Below are 22,027 nucleotides of genomic sequence, written 5' to 3'. Positions count from 1 at the left end.
GTGTTAGGTTGATAAACTCTCGAACGTCTTCGAAGAAGTAATGGAGGACAAATAGGCATCACAGTCCTAATTTTTACAGAATATCATCACACAATGACACACAGGGTAAAGTCTCTTTTGTAGTTATACAGAGCCATTTCAAAGTTAAATATTGCAAATTCAAGAATGGGGACGTCAAGAAATTACCTCCCTTTGGTGTTTTGCATCGTATGCCGTAATTTTCCAGAAATAAGCCCAGGCCTGTTTATAATTTCACCAAAATCTGCTGCTGTTTAGAAAGCTAACAACATGTACTATGACGCTATTCTGTAATTTGCGTACTCTGCAGAGTGGGAGGTAATTTTGTGGCGATAAATATTGTAGGTTGCAGGCACATTTTTTGTTCATGAGAGAATACCCTTCTTAAAAAATGTCTTCATTTGAAGAAGTTATAGCAATTTTAATAGGGGAATATATAATAAGATTTGCTTAAAAGACAGTGAACTTTAAAGGTAAGCAGATATCATTGAGACAAGTGACAACTAGTTCAGGAGGTTTTACTGTGACGAAATAGTAGATTCTTTCTTTTTAGGTCAGTTCTAAAGCCGAGGGTGGGCTTAATGCTGAGCATGTGGTACCAATGTTATGTTTATAGGGACTTTGAATTCTAATTCAAGACATGATTTATGTGGACATACCAGGTACTGTTTCTAAATAGAAAGTCCTTACACTAATCTTATGATCAGAATATCATGTGGTATAGAATAAGTTTACTGAAATGGTGTGAAAGCAATTTGTCCGAGATCTCAACATTGACAAGAATTTCAGAGCAAGGCCTGTGGAGAGTTTTGTGAATTAGTTTGAATAGATCAAACTTTGTGACCTGTTTCTAATCAGATCAATTAACCTTTCACATACTGGTAAAATTGTCAGCCTTTCCCTGGAGCACTTGGCTAATTATGCAGGTTATATACAGCCTACTGTTGTCAACTCCTGTAATATGTGACTGACTTTGTGATCTACAATATCTTTTCAATGGATCAGTCTGGTGTAGATCACTACCCCAGGGTTTGTTAGTGTTTCTGATAGATTTGTAGTGTGTTTACTCGATATTGTTTATTGACAGAAGGTAGATACAGGACATTTATAGACAAGTGTTTAATGTCTTGATGTACAGGTAAAACATGTGTTCATGCAAAATAACTGTTCAGTCATCTACTGATGTCAGAGGTGTGGACTTGAGATTTGATGGCAGGTGAGTTTGAATATTGATTGATGTTTGACCTGGCAGACAAATGATATGCCTGTTATACATCAAAGTCTTGTCTAGCTGGTAAAGACTTGTGACGCAGCCCCAGACATGAGGTATTTAAAAAACACAAGTGTAGTTAATCTTGTGGTGACCACTGATTAACTACTGTTTTTCATAGGCCTGCAGAGAACTTTCAGTAGTCTCAACTCTTTCAACAAGTTAATTGGTTTAAACTAAAGCCTGCAAAATTATTTAGAAAAAAAATTTCTTTGTCCTAGTGTCCAAGTCTGTTTCACATTTGTAAATCGTTGTAAGATTTTTTCTGGAATTTGAAATTTTCTTCTAACTTTTGTGGTGTCTGCTGGCTTGATATGTATCTGGTTCATGTTTCAGGTATTTTATGGGTGCTGATTTGGAAAGCATGTACATTTTATATGGATGTTTGTACATGCTGTGTGTACAGAGTCCACCCTATATCTATATCACACTTGACCCCTCCTGTTATATTGTATACAGGAGCTCTTTACAGTTCACTAAAGCTACTTCACATGGAGTCAGCAGTGATACAGCAGCCTTCCCTTTCTAACACTGCCAGTATTTACAACAGGTCATGCTGGTATCGGACTGCTACTTGTAAACTTGTAATAAAAGGGGAGAAGAGAACGAAACATAGGAGAGAGTTCTAAATGGGAGGGAACGGGTGAAATATGAGGGATCACAGGGGTTATATAGGGACAAAAAAGGCTGAAACATGGGGGAAATTAAGGGAAGGAAAGGGGTGAAATATGGCATGTTATAGTCAAGGGACAACATAGAATGAAATGTAAGGGCAGTCATAATGGGATGGGAAACATGAGGGAGAGTTAGAAAGGTATGGGAAACATGAGGGAGGGTTATAAAGGGATGGGAAACATGAGGGAGGGTTATAAAGGGATGGGAAACATGAGGGAGGGTTATAAAGGGATGGGAAACATGAGGGAGGGTTATAAAGGGATGGGAAACATGAGGGAGGGTTATAAAGGGAAAACATGAGGGAGGGTGGGATGGAAAACATGAGGGAGGGGGATTATATAAGGGATGGAAAACAATGGAATAAAGGGATGGAAAACATGAGGGAGTTATAAAGGGATGGGAAACATGAGGGAGGGTTATAAAGGGATGAAACATGGGAGGGTTATAAAGGGATGGGAAACATGAGGGAGGGTTATAAAGGGATGGAATACATGAGGGAGGGTTATAAAGGGATGGGAAACATGAGGGAGGGTTATAAAGGGATGGAAAACATGAGGGAGGGTTATAAAGGGATGGAAAACATGAGGGAGGTTTATAAAGGGATGGGAAACATGAGGGAGGGTTAGAAAGGGATAGGAAACATGAGGGAGGGTTAGAAAGGGATGGGAAACATGAGGGAGGGTTAGAAAGGGATGGGAAACATGAGGGAGTGTTATAAAGGGATGGGAAACATGAGGGAGTGTTTTAAGGGATGCGAAAACATGAGGGAGTGTTATAAAGTGATGGGAAACATGAGGGAGGGTTATAAAGGGATGGGAAAAATGAGGGAGTGTTATAAAGGGATGGGAAACATGAGGGAGGGTTATAAAGGGATGGAAAACATGAGGGAGGGTTATAAAGGGATGGGAAACATGAGGGAGGGTTATAAAGGGATGGGAAACATGAGGGAGGGTTATAAAGGGATGGGAAACATGAGGGAGGTTATAAAGGGATGGGAAACATGAGGGAGTGTTATAAAGGGATGGAAAACATGAGGGAGGTTTATAAAGGGATGGGAAACATGAGGGAGGGTTATAAAGGGATTGGAAACATGAGGGAGGGTTATAAAGGGATGGAAAACATGAGGGAGGGTTATAAAGGGATGGAAAACATGAGGGAGGGTTATAAAGGGATGGGAAACATGAGGGAGGGTTAGAAAGTGATGGGAAACATGAGGGAGGGTTAGAAAGGGATGGGAAACATGAGGGAGGGTTAGAAAGGGATGGGAAACATGAGGGAGTGTTATAAAGGGATGGGAAACATGAGGGAGTGTTATAAAGGGATGGGAAACATGAGGGAGGGTTATAAAGTGATGGGAAACATGAGGGAGGGTTAGAAAGGGATGGGAAACATGAGGGAAGGTTATAAAGGGATGGGAAACATGAGGGAGGGTTATAAAGGGATGGAAAACATGAGGGAGGTTTATAAAGGGATGGGAAACATGAGGGAGGGTTATAAAGGGATGGGAAACATGAGGGAGTGTTATAAAGGGATGGGAAACATGAGGGAGTGTTTTAAGGGATGCGAAAACATGAGGGAGGGTTATAAAGTGATGGGAAACATGAGGGAGGGTTAGAAAGGGATGGGAAACATGAGGGAGGGTTATAAAGCGATGGGAAACATGAGGGATTGTTAGAAAGGGATGAGAAACATGAGGGAGGGTTAGAAAGGAAGGAGAAAGCTTGAATCATGGGAGAGGGTTAGAAAGGAAGGAAAAAGCTTGAAACATAGGAGATGGTTAGAAAGGGTGAAACATTGGAGAGGGTTATGAATTTAAGGGACAGAAAAAAAAAATCATGGGGGAGGGCTATAAAGGAACAGGAAAGGATGAAATGGTGGGGAGGGTAAAGAAACAATGTAAAGGACATAAAAGTTCTGAAAGTAGCTTACAATACAAGTATAATGATATTTGTATGAAGGGAGTTGTAAGGGCAGTTTCCAGGGGAGGTTGGGGGGGGGGGTGGGGGTTGAAACCTGCATAGAAGGTTAAACACAGCAGTCAATAGTGACACGTTAGGTTCAAATTGCAGTTATCTGCCTGATTCTGATTAGTTTTGTTGGTCTGTATTAATTCACAGAGCTACCATTTTACATCTTAAATAGATCACTTGAAAAATGGTTCATGTTACAATTGTTTTTCATGATAGGCAAGTAAAGGTTGATCTCCCAAATGGTTTGATGGGATTCATGTTCAGCTCTCACGGACAATGAGTAATTCTTGAGGTGATAACGGGAGATAACTTCACAATTTTATGGTGAAATGTGGTGCTTTATCTCCCTTATCTGACACGTGGAGATGTGGAATGCACACATGCAGACTCCTGCAATAATGATCATTTTCTGTTGTCTGAAATAGACTTCCACACACCCACCCTCTCTGTAGACACCTGTTGTGTCTGATAAGGTCACTTTACATTGAAAACAATAGAAAACTTGAGTGTAATTTCCAATTAATGACATAATTAAAGATATATATATGTATTTTTATTTATTATTGTAACTGTTTTATTTGGATTTTTTTTTCAATTTCATTTTTCTCTTAAGTAAGGAGGCAGTATCGAACATTTACAATGAAAAAGATTTTTTAAAAAAAGCAAAATTCAGATAAATTTAACTGTCTTTAAACCAAATTCTATCGGAAGAAAACTGTACTGCAAGCCTTATACCAGGGTCCCTGACTCCCTGACTCTCTGACGTGTTTCTTTATAAGAAACAGGAGTTGTATAATCTTATTTCTCTCAACTATACATCCACATGTGAATATTTTTTTGCAACATTTAAGCCATATCAATTATTTAGATGTTGACCAAATAAGGAGTGCTGTCTTTCTGACTTAATTGTCATCATTCACAGTGTGCTGAATCATTAGGTTGAATTTGACAGTACACTGGCAAAATTGAAATTCAAGACTTTGACATTTGTATACATAACATAGGTCAACCATAATTTTGTTTCACAAAGAAAATTTTTAAGATTTTGAATACAAAGGAATTTCCTTAATATACCTTAATAAGTTGTGGGAGGGAACTTATCAAATGAATTGTAAAGAGAATCCTATAATTCTACAGCTCAAGAGGGGAGATTCAGAAAATCAAAGGTTCGGATGGAAGGAACTGTATGGTAACTCATAGTACAGTCTGTAAACTGTCATAACTACATTACAGTCCTTCATTTTGAGGATCAAAGGAATAATGTGAAATTCTTGCATCATAATAACTGTTATAATAGAGAATTTTAACCTCCTCTTACTGTGAGTATGGTGAGATGTTGATAAAATCGCAAAGGAAAGGAATTCGCTCCCACAGTCAGAATTAAGGGAACTAATTTAATACACAAATGTATTTGAATCAACACTTCAAAGAAGTACTTGAGAAAGTTATAAATTCTTTGAATAATTAATAGAAGTTTAATTGAAGCTTGAGATTTCATCAGGGCATAAAGCACATTAGTGGTTTTTTTCCCTGTGAATTTTTCACAGCCGTTTGTTATGACCGCAGTTCCACAGTGGGATTTGCAAAGCACTGCAGGGAATAGGGATCAGAAGTCAAAAACTTTACCATAGAATTTTTTTTAAAAAATCACAAGTAAAGGTTATAAATAAAATTTGACCTAATTCATATGACTCATTGTTAATTTTAAAAACGTTTTAGCCAAAATGAATGGTGTGGATCTATCTCATAAAAACAATCAGACAACCAAGATTAATCTTTGTCACTTGGGAGCTTGGGTCACTATCAGATTGTCACAGCAACATTTATTCTGTCGTGTCAAAAGTAGGACTTGGATTGCACAGAATGTTTTTTAATATCTGTAGATTTTTTTTATCTCTTTTTCATTGTTTTCTTTTAAAATATAACATTTATACTGTTTATTTCAACTAAAAAAATGAATTCTGATGTTGAAAGTGTCAGTGGATTTATTATGACAACATACAAATTAAATGATAGTATTTTGATGTGAAAAGATGTTTGCAGTGACATAAGAAACTATAGTGTAGCTATTGTGATTTTATTTTTTGTCTTGTTTCATCATCACAGTCATTGTGTTTTAAGATGTCCGCTTGTTTTAATGGGTCAAATCACATTCTGATGGATCTGCCAATCACTCGTGTGTCGCGATGAGATTTCAGCCAATCAATATGGAATTAAAAGTTGAATTTTGTGTCAGTCTTCAGAAGGTTATAAAGTAAGATAGAAGACGTGTAAAGTACATGCTTTGATTCAATTTGAGACAATTAAGTGCTGCCTTGAATGTTAAATTGAACTCCTACACAATGAATCCTGTTAGACTGGAATCGTAAATGAAGTAACTGCGGTGAACTATTTTCTATCATGCGTTTCTTTCATGACATTCTTGGAATTCCATCCTACACTTAAAAAACAAAAGTACAAGAGTTTGTAAAAAAAAAAAAAATATTTAAAGCTAATGTTTAAAAAATATGCAGTATCTTCAAACAGTTCACTATACATATAAATACAGAAATAGCAGAGCAGCCAATCCATTTGGTCAAAGTTTAAAAAAAAAAATAAAAATACATGACTCTGAGGCATACAAAACTTTAATAGCAGAGTCACATGACGCTGCAAAATCATATGTTGATTAAGTCACATGACACTGGCAAAAAAAACATGTAGGTAGCTTATGACACTAACAAAAACAGGTGAATAAATATGCTACACGAAATAGGAATTCAGTTTTACACAGAAATAGCAGAAGACTTAATGGATAAATGTAAGGTTTGGCTAGGTTGTGTTAATTCATTATCATCCTGTATAAACATGCCACATCGTAATGTCTCCACGCTGCTAACTATTAATGACATGCATTAACCATGCAATGCACATGTAATGAGAAACAGAGATTAACCTTATCCGTACAGCTCAATCTCCCTATGCGCTAATCCAATAGTCACTTGGTGGCATTTGCTCGACTATAAATTTTTTTTTTTCGTTTTTTTTTTTTTTTTTCTGTCCGACATGGATTCACAGAGATTTTGTTGGCAGCCGTCATTTAATTTCACTCTTATGATCCAATTTGTACTCCTTCATTTAACGTTGATTACAGAATGAGTTCTGTTGGTGTAGAGGTAAAATCTAGCATTGATGTGATCCAGTTCGTCCATAAAGTTTTAAAATAAACATCTGATTTACCCAGTGTGTTTTTTACGATGACTGCCCACACTGACTAGGGTTATTCAGTTAATTGAAAATGTATACCAGTCATGCTGGTTTCAAGCCTGGTAAATGTCAGGTTTTTTTAGCTGGTTTTCATCTGCATTTGGTTTTGTTTTTCAGTAAAAACACTTCTAAATTTTCAAATTATTAAATTTACACCATGTGAAAGTTTTGGTATGAAAGGCCAAGTGTTTTTCTGTGTGAGATTTCTAACAATGGAACACGAACAACCCAGGCTCCGTATCGGATAACAAACAGGTTGTGTGGATAATTTGGACGTTACATATATACTTACTTGATTGGGACTTTTGATAGTAGATTTCTTGGCAAGATTTGATTTTGTGAGATAGAAAATTTAGTAAGATATATTGCATATCAGATCAAAATGGAAGAGATATTCCATAAATTGTGGCAGTGTGACGGTGGAAGTTTCGTCAAATGGATTGCGTGACATCAGTAATGAGATTCCTGGTGCTGTCATGTGTGCATCACAAAATTTGTTTTGTTTTTATATTATGCTTTCACTTTATCTATGGTTAATATTGAAATAGAATATCTTTTTCTTCTACTTTGCATTTCCTAGTATTTTATGTGTGGCTTTCTTTTGTCATTGACAGGATGGAGGAGACTGTGAGAAATATGATGCAGTATAAATCTAAGATTGACCAGCTGAAGCAAGAAAAGTCCAGTCTATCCATCACTTATGAGGTAAGGAGCAATATTAACTCTGTAGAAATCGACTCATGTTAGACCGATAACAACTGCAAATTGTTTACATCAATTATCAATCGTTTAATAAATACCATTCATGTTTCATTAATTCCTAACATCAGGTGATAGATATATATATTCATTTTAAATTGATATCATTTTCTCCCACAGAACAACATGCACAAGTACCGTAACCACATCAGCACGCTGGAACGGGAAAATATCATGCTTCTCAATGATGTCAAGCGATTTGAGTCTCAGGTTAGTTTCAGCTTTTTCAGTTTTTGTATCAAAAGTAAACATTCGCAAGTAAATTAGGATGTCAGTAATTTTTGAGATTAAATTAAATTGTTGTTAATTTTTCCATTTTTTGAAAACACTTTTCATCAAATTGTTTATTCATTTCAAGAATTTGATATTTGATCTGGTTTGAGTCAGTCAGTTTTATAATGAAATACTTGCAGCCGATCAGCGGAAAGATGGACGATCGTACAAAACTGTTACTCGGTCGACTCAAAATGCTTGAATCGGAGAACTCAGCATTGGTGATGGAGAATGAACAACAACGACAACAGTATGAGAAGTGTCTCGACGAGATCGCTAATCAAGTTGTTCAGGCCTTACTGGCTCAAAAGGTCAGAGTTCAATCATAATTAGGTGAAACGTTCAGATGTTTGTTTAAAGAAATTTTAGAAACTGAATATTTATTTGTTGTAAATTTTATATTGTGACATGTGACAGTAATCAGCTTGTTCCTCTAATTGTCACAATTTCTCCGACAGCTAGGTAATATGTCTGTTTTTGATCAGATTTTACAGAAAAGACCGCAGACATACGATGTCCTTCGTGACTCGTGATTGTAGATATAAAGCATTTTATGTATGATAGGGCACATTTTTGGTGAATTATCAGACAGCGGATAAAATAACAGACCTATATATAATCAGGTTAGGAAGCTGCAGCATTAATACCTCTGCATGGTCACCCCTCGTGAGCCACATTTATTTCAGTGGTGCCTCCTAGTTTGGCGACTTGATGGACAGAAGTAAAATAATCCGTTTCAAATTTAAATGTTCAGTCACATTCAATTATTCATCAAATTATATTGATAAAATTTGATTTAGTTAGGGCTGAAGTATTGGTAACCGGATGTCAAGATGAATGTTTGATTAATTCCATATGGTTACACGACCATGTATACAAACTTGGTGAGAAAATTGTGAGATGACAGTCTCCGACCAATCAAATTATTGCATTCATAACATATTGATCGGTTATAATCAGTGGAGATTGTCAATTGACCAATCAGACTTCAGCTCTTTTATTCAATTTATTTATTTCTGCCATCTTTTTGGAGTGGAAATTATTCAGATATAATCTAACTAATCAAATATTCTGTTTCAAATAAATGATGGCTATCGATCCATTATGTTAGCTTCCAGCTGATTGGATATTTGATATCTTCACATTTTCAATGGTAGCTAACTGTTGAATTGCCAACTGTTGATGGCAGAAGAGATTTTCATGAGAGTTTTTTTTTATTGTCTAACTTGGGAATAAACATGTTGACCCATGCAAATTGCGATAGGCTAGATCAATTAGGAAATAGACATGGCATGTGTAATACAAGGTTTTCAAACATTTTTGTATGTTTTTTTTTCAAATTGCTATTTTTTTTAAGACAGTTATACTATTGTTTTGTTAAACTTTATGAAGTTCTAAGGAGAGTATTTTTTACTTATATTAATATCACTGAAATTGACTTCTGAAATAAATCTAAGTATAAGTACTTTGTGGAGATTTGAAAAGTAATTGATATCTTTGTGTTCAGATTGTAAAAATGAGTCTTTCTGATTGTAACATGGTTCAGAATTGTCATTAAGAATTTCAAGAGCCAGATAGAGAAGACTTTTTTGAAGACCTTATTGGACCTTGATTTATGTACCTTACAGACCCTGCGAGAGGAGTGTGTGAAGCTACAAGGACGAGTCCAAGACCTCGAATACCAGAATCATGAACTGAACAGCATGTTCCAGCAAAAGGTTAAGTACGACCCCTCTATTCAGGACGCTGTCTTACCAAGCGTATCCATGGCAACAGTGAGCGCAAGTGTGACCTCCACATCCACACCTGAACAGATTTCTTCCACGGCCATGGCCCTCACACAGACTATGGTAGGCAAATAGAAAATGTCCGGCACTTCTGAAAATCACATGCTTAATCATTTTAAGCTAGATAATGATAAAAATAAGGTGTATGGTTTCTTCATCAAGGATTTTTTCTACTTAATTGTTTCAAGAGATGAAATATTCTTGAAATATACTTATCTCTTAAAAGCACTTGAAATATGTAAATGATGTATTATGTTTGTGAACTTTAATTATGTTATTATTTGTGATATGAAGGTGTTCACAACGAATTCAATTCTTCTGTTTACAGTGACTGAAGTCATCAGTGTTTATGTTTGGACTTGTTGCCATTTTTTACATTTTTCTCCCAATCTTGATAGATTTTGCATGATCTTTAGAAAGTTTATAGAGTCTTAGTAGAAATATCTTCATCTTTCAGCATCTCTCCCCTATGTCCCAGTACGTTCTACAGACCAAAGTGGCCCAGAAATGCCTTGGCCAGTACATGCCTGGGGAGTGTACCGATTCTCTACACAGTATATGTAGTAATTATGTACGTGTGCATTTCTTTAACCTCTTAAATAAATTTTTTTTGTATACTTCTTTTATCTATTGTGATACAATTACTTTAAAATCAGGTGTTTTTGTGGGGTTCAAATGTTGTTTTTTTTTTCTTCTAAAAATAAACATTTTCATCAGCGCTGATTTCAGGGTTAAAACTAACTCATAGTCAAATCCTTGTCAACTTTGAGTTGTTATTTCATGGACATATACATTAGTAGATTTTCCATGAAATCAACAAATAAAGGTTCCCGTTAAAATCCTGGTTTCATATTTTTCTCCTGTAGATAATCTAAACCTTCTTTGATTAATTTTTCAAATTTTGCATGTTTTTTTAATTTATTAATCTATTATTAACCAACTTTATAAAAGCTGAAGACTTAATTAAAAAGTGCTGTATACTGTACCCTCTATCATTAAGATATTAATACATCGTAATTTCAAAATATTTCCAGTTTTAGAAATTCTTGATTTGCTAGAAAAATAAAGTCGTAAAAAAGACAGTTGATGAAAATTTATGTTTTTTAATTACAAACTAACTCTGCCTAATAAATGAAATAAGGAAAAAATTATGATTCTAATGACGAGTTATTTTAAAATATTGAAAATTTCATCTTTCTTCTTTGTTTTGTAGACCTGTGATGACAGTCTTGGAAAACCCCAAATGAGTTTGCCTGTCTGGTCTGCAGAGCACAGTGGTCCGCAAAAGAAACAACATGGACTTGCGTCTTCTGCTGGTTCAACCAAAGTGCCCTCTGGTGGTGAACAAAACAACGAATTTAACTGTAGGACAAAAATAGAAACTGAGTTTCCTGCTAATAATTCAAGTCCGAAAATGAAACATGTCAACATTATGGAACGAGCCAATCAAAAACGGCAACGAAGCTCATCAACTTCCTCTTTACAATCAAATTCAAACTCAAGGTCAGCAAAAACAAGGTCAACAGCTTCACTCAATAAGAGCAAATTAGGTCAAGCAGGGTCTAACGGATCAAAAACTTCCCTGTCAGGGAGTCAACGTGAACTCTGTATGCAGAGTGATGCAATGTCAGGAAAGCGGAGTGTGTCACACCCAGACCACATTGACAAAGGGGTGACAAACACTCATGCTCCGAAATCTGTCCGAAATCCACAAGGTGGCTCAGTTGGCAAATTCAGCCAATTCCAACAACGAGAACGGTCTTCCTCTGCTTCATCAATACCTATTAAAAGGGGAAGTAACTCAGGATGTGGAAAAATGCAAAAGTCCATTCCTCAAGTATCTTCCCACTCCAAACTACCCTTAAAATCTCAGGAATCAAATGATAATTTGTTAAGAAACAAGAAATTCTCAGACAATGTGAAATCTAGTAGTTGTGGCAAAGTTCAAGGCCACAGAATTAGAAAAGAAATGGACCTTAAGGTCATGACTTCAAGTGCAGGGGCTGAAGTGAAAGATAAGATGGCAGCTTTACGCCAAACATTTGGAAGTCCTCCTCGAGTTCCGTTGCTGCCAAATGGCCAGTACTTCTATGATTACAGTGACGAGGATAGTGACTTCAATAGACCTGTGTCCGCAGACTTCAGCAATACCTCTACAATATCATTAAATGAAATCCTAGACAATAGTGATGACACAGATACCTTATTGGAAGAAGATTTTACAACAGAAAACTTTGCTTTCTTTGAGTCACCATCTTTCGTGAAAAAATACCACAGGCATTGTGACCGCCAAAAGTCGAGGGTTGATTCAAAGAATGTAGAAATCCATGACAAAGGAGTTCCAGGTGCTAGACTTCATGGTAAACCTGATATTATACAAGACACTGAAAACAGTGAACTTCAGAACCAAGGCAAATGTCCAAGAAGTCCATACATTCCAAAGAAACGTAATTCCCTGCAACATAGTAAACGAAAACACAGCACGCAGCGCCCTAGCTCACTTATCTTAGCTCCTCGTGAAAAACAGTTCATGCATCAACGATATAGTTCTTCTTCTTCAAGTTTAGACAGTTCTGATAGTGATGAAACCTGGTCGCCGAGGTTCGCAAGGAAGTATCATCAAATCAAACAGGGTCGAGTTAAACCAAGATCTCATGTGAGTCAAACTTCATCAGAAAGCACGCCTTCTCCACCTAACGTTTCTTCAAGAGGAGTTCATTCAGGGGAAACAACTCCATTAGAAAATCGTGATTTCATATCTCCAGATAGGCCTGCTGCTGTGATGACAAGTTCGTCTGAAACTGTTCCTAACCTGACAAATTCTCTCACAAAGAGAAAGGGGCCACCACCCCCTGTTCCAAGCAAACCTTCCACAGGCAGGAGGTCACCTGGAATTCGTATGGGGCTGCAATCCCCTGGATTCAGACATAACAAAAAGGAAACAACGATTGTGCAGGATTTAAAAGATGTGTTACCAAAATGTCAGGAAATTAAAACCGATGCTTACCACCATCAACAACATGTGGATTACACAACAACGGCTACAGAACCTCAGATAGAGGTTCAAATGAACCAGAAAATCATTGTGTCGGCCGAGTTGAGTTTTGACAAGGCTGAAAAAGTTGAAAGATCAGGTAGTAAGGACGATGGATATTCCACAATGTCAAGTGATATTCAACCAGAAGCTATGGAGAAGTTCAACGACGCCTCCATACAAAATAAGGATTTGGGTGTCAAAAAAGAGACAATAGCTAAGGTTAATGAACCACCGCCTGCACCTGTGACAGTGGTGAAAGTTAGTAAGCCAGATTTGACCTCTGACCCTGATTCAGCAATGGATAGTTCAACTCACAGCACAGAAATGAGAAATTCCACCCACAGTCTTTCTTCACAGAATTCTAATTCAAGTGAAGATCGTGCAGCAGTGTGTGGGTCCTTGGGACGAGTCAAGGCCATGAAAATCCTTTTCGAGGCTGAAAACCAAAAGCAAAATGATAGCAAATTCATGAAATTTCCCCTGAGAAAATCTCCGTCCATGGATAGTAAGCTTAGTAGCAAGGACACGCAGGAACGGAGAAATCTCAATCGCAGGTCACTTGGTGATGATTTTAAAATGTTTGTTCCAGAAATACATCAAAATCACTGGAGTGGAGAGGTCAATAAGGTCAACTCAGAAGAGGTACCAGAGGAGTGTGATCCTCCGATGCCTGATAATAGTATGGATATTCCAGGATTGGACGTGGACGAAGAGGAGGAAACTGATGAACGGAGTTCTCTCCCATCACTTCCTGTTTTTCATCATGTACAAACACTTAATATCAGTGAGGAGAATTTCCTTTCTGATATTCCTGAGGAGAAGGATGAATGGGAAGCTTCAACCAATTCCTGTGACAAACTGCTGGATGATTCACTCCGAAATCTCGAGTCATCGACAAAGTATTACGCTCACCTTCAACTCCTTCAGACATTCAGTTTAAAACGGTACTGGTGCTCAACTGAAGGTTTAGCACGGGTTCTCTCTGACAGTGACCTTTCTTCATTGTCAAAGGTCAAGGACATCAATATATTTGATGACCTTGTGGTTGAAAGCAAAGTCACCAAGCCTCTAGAAAGGTCAGTGTCATTATCTGACATGTACACCAAGAGAACAAAAATGGTCTCCAAAATGAAGGTCATACCTAAACTGGGTAGGAAGCCATTGAAGAGTGATAGACAGGAAAAGAACACCATGAGAAAGCAAATACTGCAACAGGTAAGTGTAATACACAACATTTAATTGTTAACAACAGTTTTAGAGAAATAATAAGATTAGCATAACTATTGGGTGGAGGTTCAGTCAATTGGAGATTTAGACTACGCTGAGTCATGTAAAGATCCAAGGTGTGTGGTTCTACACTCTGTACCCATTGCCCAACCCATCTGTGCTGACCTACAGGGCATTAAGTAACCCTAATTGTTCAGGTTGGCATGCAATGGGCCTCCAGTATATTGTTCATTGAAGTAGCCACCAGATACTGAAAGGAGACTCCACTTCAAAATGATGCCAGATGGGTGGTAAAACTGGCAAACAATCTTAACCTCTGTTCAATTCTGGGAATAATAATCATACTAAGGAAATTCAAGAAAATGATCATGGTAGTATGTATGTATCGGTATTAATAAGAAGTTGTTTACTTAGTTTGAAAAATTCTATTAAATATCTTGCTTATTTCAACATACTTAATCAAACGAATTGTCAATCTTTCACAGCTGGCCCGCGAGGTAGAGAGCGAATCGGATGAGGACAACTCTATTCACCAATTTCATTCATTGTTGATACAGAACCATGTACGAAGCACCCAACAGGTAGGACCAAAAAAAGGGACATGCTATATATTTGTAATTAAAAAAATTTATTATATATACATGTCAAGATTAATCTGATTTGTAATAATTATAAAAAGAAATTATTAATTCAGCTAAATGATTTTGGCAAAAATGTATCTCTTTGTCAATCAAATACTGACTCTTTATTTTATTTATTTTTTCTTATTATTCAGGTCTCTTGTCCATCAAGATCATCAAGCAAATATGCTGGCCCCTCTGATTTCTCAGATCCCCAAAGCAATAGTTCCCAGCATGATCATGCGACAGGTAATGGGTCCATGGAAGCATTAGTGCTGCCCTCTGGTGAGGAGATGATTAGTGAACAAGGGAGACAATTTAGTAGCAAAGAGGCCAGCCCAGCTCCTGACATTGAACAACAAGGCAAGTTTCGAAGTGACTATTATAGTCTCTGTAATGTTGGATCAAATCGTAGTCTGCTCTCAAGTGGAAATGAAGGTGACATAGATGTTCAACCAAACAGCGAGCCTCTTCCTCATACCTGCCAAAATGGAGACAATGCAAATTGTGAACAGTGTTGTATCAGTGGTAACAATCAGGAGTTTGACGAGATTTCGCGACAGTTAGAAAGCCTGTCTAAGACAGTTAATGCACTGCATCAGAGTTTGACGAGCCTCAATAGCTGTAATACAGACAACGATTCAAACGAGGATCATTCTGAGTTGTTTAACACACCAGCTGAGAATTACAAAGACACTGAAGGCTACCAGTGGGTGGAAGATGAATTCTACCTCACTCCCTGTGGGGGAGAATTGATTATGGGAAACTCTCCATTTTCCGAGACCGGAGCATGTTGTGATTGGGTAAATGAATATGCTGATGATACTTCCTGTAATGATGAATTTGAGTTCTATGGCAATTTTTCGTCAGCTGATATTGGTGGATTGGGTGATGTTAAGTCTGTATATCCTACAATTACTGAGGAAGAAAAAGACGTAGACACTTCTATACCAGCTCCACCTGCTGGGGCCAAGGGAGAGAACTCTCCAAAAGTCAAAAGGCCAACAATGTTAGATCATCAATTGGAGCGAACACAATCTGAAAGTTCGGTTGTGCTTGACCCTCAGGTAAGGATAAGATAAGATTCTAGATATTGAATATCACTTGCTCTACAAAGATAATTTCAAGGTTAACCTTAAAATCAAATTTTCATTTTTTCAATATAGTACAAAAAAATATTGCCCTCACAAGTATTGAATTTATACCACATTGTTCTTTATACATGTTTATATTTTTAAAGTCTTGAGATATGAACACAGTATACAAACTAATTTCTTATATGTATTTTTATCATTGGCTTTGAAATTTTGGCATAATTTCAGAACTGTTCACTATAGGAGGAATAGATAAACTATTTCCAAATTGTGTCAGGAAAATCTTGATACAATAATTGGTCAGTTATCACTGTATTTACTTGTACGTATATATCAACCACTGAAATGTTGATCTCCTCAGATTTTGTCTTAAGTATATCAGGAATTTTCGAAATCAAAAGAAATCCTTCTAAGATTTTCATAGATGTCTGTTTCCTGAGAGAACAGCCATAGACGTATCTCTTGCGTTTGTTAAATTTTTACTTTTTCTTTTTTATTCCTTTCCAATTTTTATAATTTTCATTTAACAGACGCGGGCAGCCATGCTGGATTCAATGATTCAGTTGAGTGGAGGCAGTATGGATAGCTTGGATGATAACATCGGAGTTGACCATGTTATGTGCTCACGTCTCATGGGCAGGGGAGGTAATTTCATTAGATTTTAGATTGTAAAACTTGATTTAACTTGAACAATGCTTTACATATATCTATATGTATATATCATTTCTTAGACGTCAAGATGTCAGATGTCTATATTCTGTACATAATGATAAATTAAAGGTTGATAAGGTATTTCTGTTAAAAAGAACTGTTTTTCCAATATATATCAAGACTATTAGCAGTATGCCTATACAGAACGTACTCAAATTATGTAAATATATTTATTATTCAATTTGTATTTTCTATTAATATCGTAATCAGGCTTTAGATCTTTTCAACACTTAATTAACTATTATTACTTTCTATTTTCTAATCCCTGAGAATTTTAAAAATCTAAATTTTTTTTCAGATAAAATGGAAGCCCTGAGGTCTCCAACCAAAGTGAATCGTCCTGCCATGGATTTGTCAAAGTTCTTCCTACGATTTGGTGACAAGGAGATGGAGGCAATGGCAGCGTTTGACTTTCTCAATGATATGACACCTTCTCCGAACCCGCGTCATCCTCCACCACCTGACCAATCAGCCAGCTCTGAGGAGAGACAGGAGAAGACTGACAGAACAGGATCTCTGGAGGAATCTCTGACAAAAGCTGAATCAATGTCGCCATCTGTTAAACCTAGTGTCGAGCACAAAGAATCTGTTCCTCTGGTAAAATCAAAATCTCAGGTAACAGGTTCACCAAAGCCAACCCAGACATCAACAGGAAAGGTCACTCCTGCTCTTAAGCAAGCCCAGAGATTTGCTGCAGGTTCACCAACAGCGATTGGAATACATGCACATAAAAACGATTCTAAAGTTGTTCACAAACAGGACCATGGATCGTCTGAGAAATGTTCTACAAAGCATGGACATGGACCGGCTGCGGGGTCAGCTGGTGCTCAAAAGCATACAATGGGATTGGTTGTTCACAAGTCTGTGCCTTCATCCCAACATCAGGAATCAACTGCCACAGTGCCTAATGCCACAGATTCGAAGAACAATCTCCAGAAAACAGACAAATTACATGCTTCTGTTTCAGATAAGAACCAAACAGGGACCAGTGCAAGTGTTTCTTCTCCTAAACCTACCCGCATGGGGTTCTTCCGACGGAAAAATTCTAGTTCTGATAAGAAAACAAGTTCAGAAGAAAAGCCTTCAAAACTACCGAAGAAGTTTTCTCAAAATTCAAAGGAAAAAGAAAAAGAGAAGGAAAAAGATAAATCCAAAATTCCTAAAGCTGTGAAACAGGAACAAACACAAAATAAACCTACACGTAGGTTTTTACGCTCTAGTGGAAAATCCTCATCTGTTACAAATATATCTTCCTCCCCCAGCCACAAGTAAAATCAATAAAGGGAGGTTACTCAAGGGTCCAAGGGAGATAACTAGGGCAGGGATTTAAAAAAACAAAAAAGAATCAGGAACATTTTCGTACAAGATATTTACACATTAAAGTATTTCATTACATTCATGTGGATTATAAATACTCATGTAACATTTAATTAAGTCAACTGGATTTAGGGCAATTTTTTATGAAAAATAAAAACTTTGAAAAAAAAAATATATGTGATTATATACCTTGCTTCATCTTCAACAATTGTTTCGAGTTCTTCCAATTTGTTCTTTAGTTTTTCGTTCTGATACATTTTCACATCGTGACAAATATTTTGCAAATTATTTCTTTATTTTGCTGATATTTTGTTTTTCTTTTAAAACAAAGGAAGAACTGTTGTAAGATGGAGCACCAGGTAATTTTCTTTTCAACTTTGTACTCTTTTGTGTTTTTCGAAAAAGGATCAGTGCAAAGGGTCACTGTAACAAACAATGTTACACTTTTTGTGCTGTGTGTTGCATGTGTACCAGAGTTGGTATTTATAATAAACATATTTGCAAACAAGTTTATGCTAGATAGAGAACACAGGTTCGTCAGTTAAGATCTTGTGATGCAGGAGGTACTGTACCTCCTACCAGAGTTGGTATTTACAATAAACATATTTGCAAACAAGATTTTGCTAGATAGAGAACACAGGTTCGTCAGTTAAGATCTTGTGATGCAGGAGGTACTGTACCTCCTACCAGAGTTGGTATTTACAATAAACATATTTGCAAACAAGATTTTGCTAGATAGAGAACACAGGTTCGTCAGTTAAGATCTTGTGATGCAGGAGGTACTGTACCTCCTTAAACCTGGCGTTAACGTTTTTTTTTGGTCTTGGTGATTGATTCCTTAATATATGCAGAAGTTTTAATGATTAAATGTCTGTGGTTAAAAAGTTGAGTAAAATTGAAATAGTTTAGGTTTGCATGGAAAAAATAAATAAGAATGCCAAAATGTTTATATCTTAAAAACAACTACTGGTTCTAGAACTGTAATCTTTTAACACATTTTAAGAGTTGTTAATTATATAGAGGGAGTGAATCTTTCGCTTGATCTTGATATCAAGGTACATGGTATGAGTAGAACATGTACTGTTATTGTGACTCCAATAGTTAGAAAATAGAATATTATTCATGTCTGACTTGCGTAAGCTGAATAAAGACGATACAAAAAGCATTGTTTGGTTCCTCAGGTACACATACCGGAGCACAAACTCGATCAGTCTCAAATGAATCTGCATTAATGTCAAAATCCTGCATTATCTTGTATCGTGTTTATTTTGTGACCAAAAGAAAATTCATTTAGAATACAAAACTTGTATGACAAATTGTTGTGTGCGGTATTACATATGTATAGCTGATTATGAAAACACTTCCATTTTCCATATGGGACCGCTAATATTTTATAAAAAAAAAAAAACACCATTTTTCATGATGTACGTGCCATATTGTAAGAACAATTGAGTATAAATTTTGTACGACACCGTTTTGGAGAATCATTTTTATACCTACATATACACCACACTGATTTTATAACATTTTTGAAGCATTTTATTGCAATCTATGCAAAAGTATTTCCTTTTTAACAATTTGTCCATAATTCCATCATTCCTTTGCCAAGCAATATCATTGCCCTTATAAGTTATATACAACTGTAATGGATGAAGAAGGGAGACAAACACTGCAGTCAATCACAGTTACAGAACAAATTTTGTTTTCCAGTAATTGGTAACTCCCAGAAATGTTTTGTTATTAATTAACAAAAAGGTAATTAATAAGAATTATGTGATGGTTGATTGCAGTGTTGTTAATTGTTGACAGTGGCGTGTGGTATATAAAATTTTATTGAGAGATATATATATGTATAGACGTATATATTTATGTCTTGATGTTGTGGTAACCAGGAATGTATTTTGTGAATGCATGAGTCATCTATTACATAATAAATTGTTTTCTGTAACCTTGGCAACTCCTGAAAGCAGTTCTTCCCATTTCCATACATTGATAATCAAAGCCAAGTTGCTGTTCTTCCTAATGTATAGAATTGCAAGAACCTGTGATTAATTAGTATCACCTGCGATATGAAAATGAAAGTAATTAAGAGTATTTTTATCTAATTGTTAAAAATAGTCACAAATATTCCTGAGATTTACATTTTTAGCCTAAATGAAATTTCAAAAAATCAACATTTGGAATTTTCATGGAAATGATTATTCATTGTCTCATATCCAAAATCTGATATATATCATCTTATCATATATGAATCACTGTCATAGGTGGAATGGAATTATTCAGGAGGAGAATACCCACTTGATCATGTAAATGACTCCCTGTCTTACCATATCTCAAATGAAATATGTCCTTTTTGATCAATAGAATGAAGTGTATTTGATCAGTTTTAAATCACAAATTTCACCTTTCTGAAATGAGGAATTTCATATAATCTTTCATTGGTTATATGTTCTAAAGAGCAAATCATTACTGACAATGCTTAACAATTTTAGTTTATATAAGAATGCAGCATTATATTCTATCAAACTAAACAGCATGAAAACTATCAAGGGAGATAACTCCATTTTTTAACGTAGTAAAAGTCAAGATCTTCAGGACATATTTTTTGCCCTTTTAGAGTTCTTTTATAACATGTAACACAACTGTAACCTGTCTTAGACAGAGGGATGACTAGTTTTTAATAAAGGGAGATAATCAGTAATTACCTTTTAAAGAGGTTTGCTGTTATGTAATCTTTCATGTGAATATGTTGAATTTAATTATTATAGATTTTAGATTAAGTTATTGTTGGAGAGAGAATTGTATAGAGTGTCTGTGATGATATGTATGGTCTGTCTCTGATACATTATCATGTACATTTATAAAATCTCACTATGTTGTTCTACAGTAGGTTGAGCAGGAGAAAGTCTTACTTACTAGGCCTTGTTATTTATTGTGTATTGTTTATAGACAAAAGGATAAAAACACAGTAGTATGTTTAGTTAACATAAAAAAATTATATATGGATTTGAACTCAAATTATTTGCTATTATAAAAGATTATTGTATGATTTTGGTACATCAACTTTAGTGTTCATTGGTGGTGCCAAAAATAACCAAATATCGCCAATGTTTCTTCTATTGCTACTTTTACTTCCTCAGTGCAGTATCATTGTTCAGGTGATCTACATTGGTTAATTTATTAACTCTATTCAAGAGGAATTTGACTCATTAAGGTTATACACTTTGTTTTAAATATGTAGGGATTGAATTTTAAAAAATATACATATGCTCAAAACCATTTCTTGGATGAAAAAAATTTTTATAAAAATTATGAAATACAAACTTCCCTCATATGTATATCAAGCAAGTTATTTCAATTTTACTGCAGACAAACACACTGAGAAACGTCATATGTTCATTTGTATGGAACTGATAACAACTCAATATATAAAAAATACTGAAAGTAGACACATGTAATATCAGTAACTATTGGAAAAAAACGTCATGTTATTGCTGTGTGTGACATGTAATACTTTCTTAATTGTGTTTAAATCAGAGGCCTTACCACTTTACATGGTTCTTTGATACAGAAATAATACAAAAATCACAAAGCATGTTGTAAGACCGATCCGAAAATATGAATTGAAATCTACAAAATCAGTCTGTTATTGAAATTAATTTTAACAGAGTATGGACGCCTGACTGAATGACCTTATGACCTATAGAAACTTACATGACCATTACCAGGTATGTCAGTTTCCAGTTCATGTGCTATTCTGAACTTTTGAACTTAGATAGGTCAGTCATGAAAATAACAAGCATTTCAATCTAAATATGATATTTAATTTGTTAGATTTTTGTGACATATTGTTTCTTCATCGTGTCATGATGTATACACGTGTGTGCATGTTTATGTAGCTGTATTTTATAATGTTGCTATGACAACCTTTTGTAAGCACCCAACATGGATACCTGAATATTATAAAAACCAAATAAAAGAACCCAATAAGTATTAATGATTTTGTTACTTATTCGAATACCA

The 22,027-nt window shown here is 35.8% G+C and overlaps 1 protein-coding gene across 1 annotated transcript in view; it reads left to right on the top strand.

Moving 5' to 3' along the window:
* The window catches only part of LOC132548870 (uncharacterized), a 62,726-nt gene extending 44,510 nt beyond the window's left edge, over positions 1–18,216 (top strand). The window contains exons 3-12 of the mRNA XM_060212767.1: positions 7,794–7,884; positions 8,059–8,148; positions 8,352–8,522; positions 9,840–10,061; positions 10,456–10,575; positions 11,287–14,250; positions 14,748–14,843; positions 15,038–15,949; positions 16,507–16,621; positions 16,986–18,216. Of these exons, the coding sequence (XP_060068750.1) occupies positions 7,794–7,884; positions 8,059–8,148; positions 8,352–8,522; positions 9,840–10,061; positions 10,456–10,575; positions 11,287–14,250; positions 14,748–14,843; positions 15,038–15,949; positions 16,507–16,621; positions 16,986–17,959 (5,755 nt within the window). The 3' untranslated portion in view covers positions 17,960–18,216. The remainder of the gene's footprint in view (positions 1–7,793; positions 7,885–8,058; positions 8,149–8,351; positions 8,523–9,839; positions 10,062–10,455; positions 10,576–11,286; positions 14,251–14,747; positions 14,844–15,037; positions 15,950–16,506; positions 16,622–16,985) is intronic.
* The last annotated feature ends 3,811 nt before the right edge of the window (positions 18,217–22,027 follow it).

This window comes from Ylistrum balloti, unplaced genomic scaffold (genome assembly GCF_031769215.1).
Source record: "Ylistrum balloti isolate Yb309-2 unplaced genomic scaffold, AGI_CSIRO_Ybal_v1 Utg370030, whole genome shotgun sequence".
NCBI lineage: Eukaryota > Metazoa > Mollusca > Bivalvia > Pectinida > Pectinidae > Ylistrum > Ylistrum balloti.
Note: the sequence above shows the minus strand (reverse complement) of the source record. Positions and strands in the feature narration are given on the sequence as shown.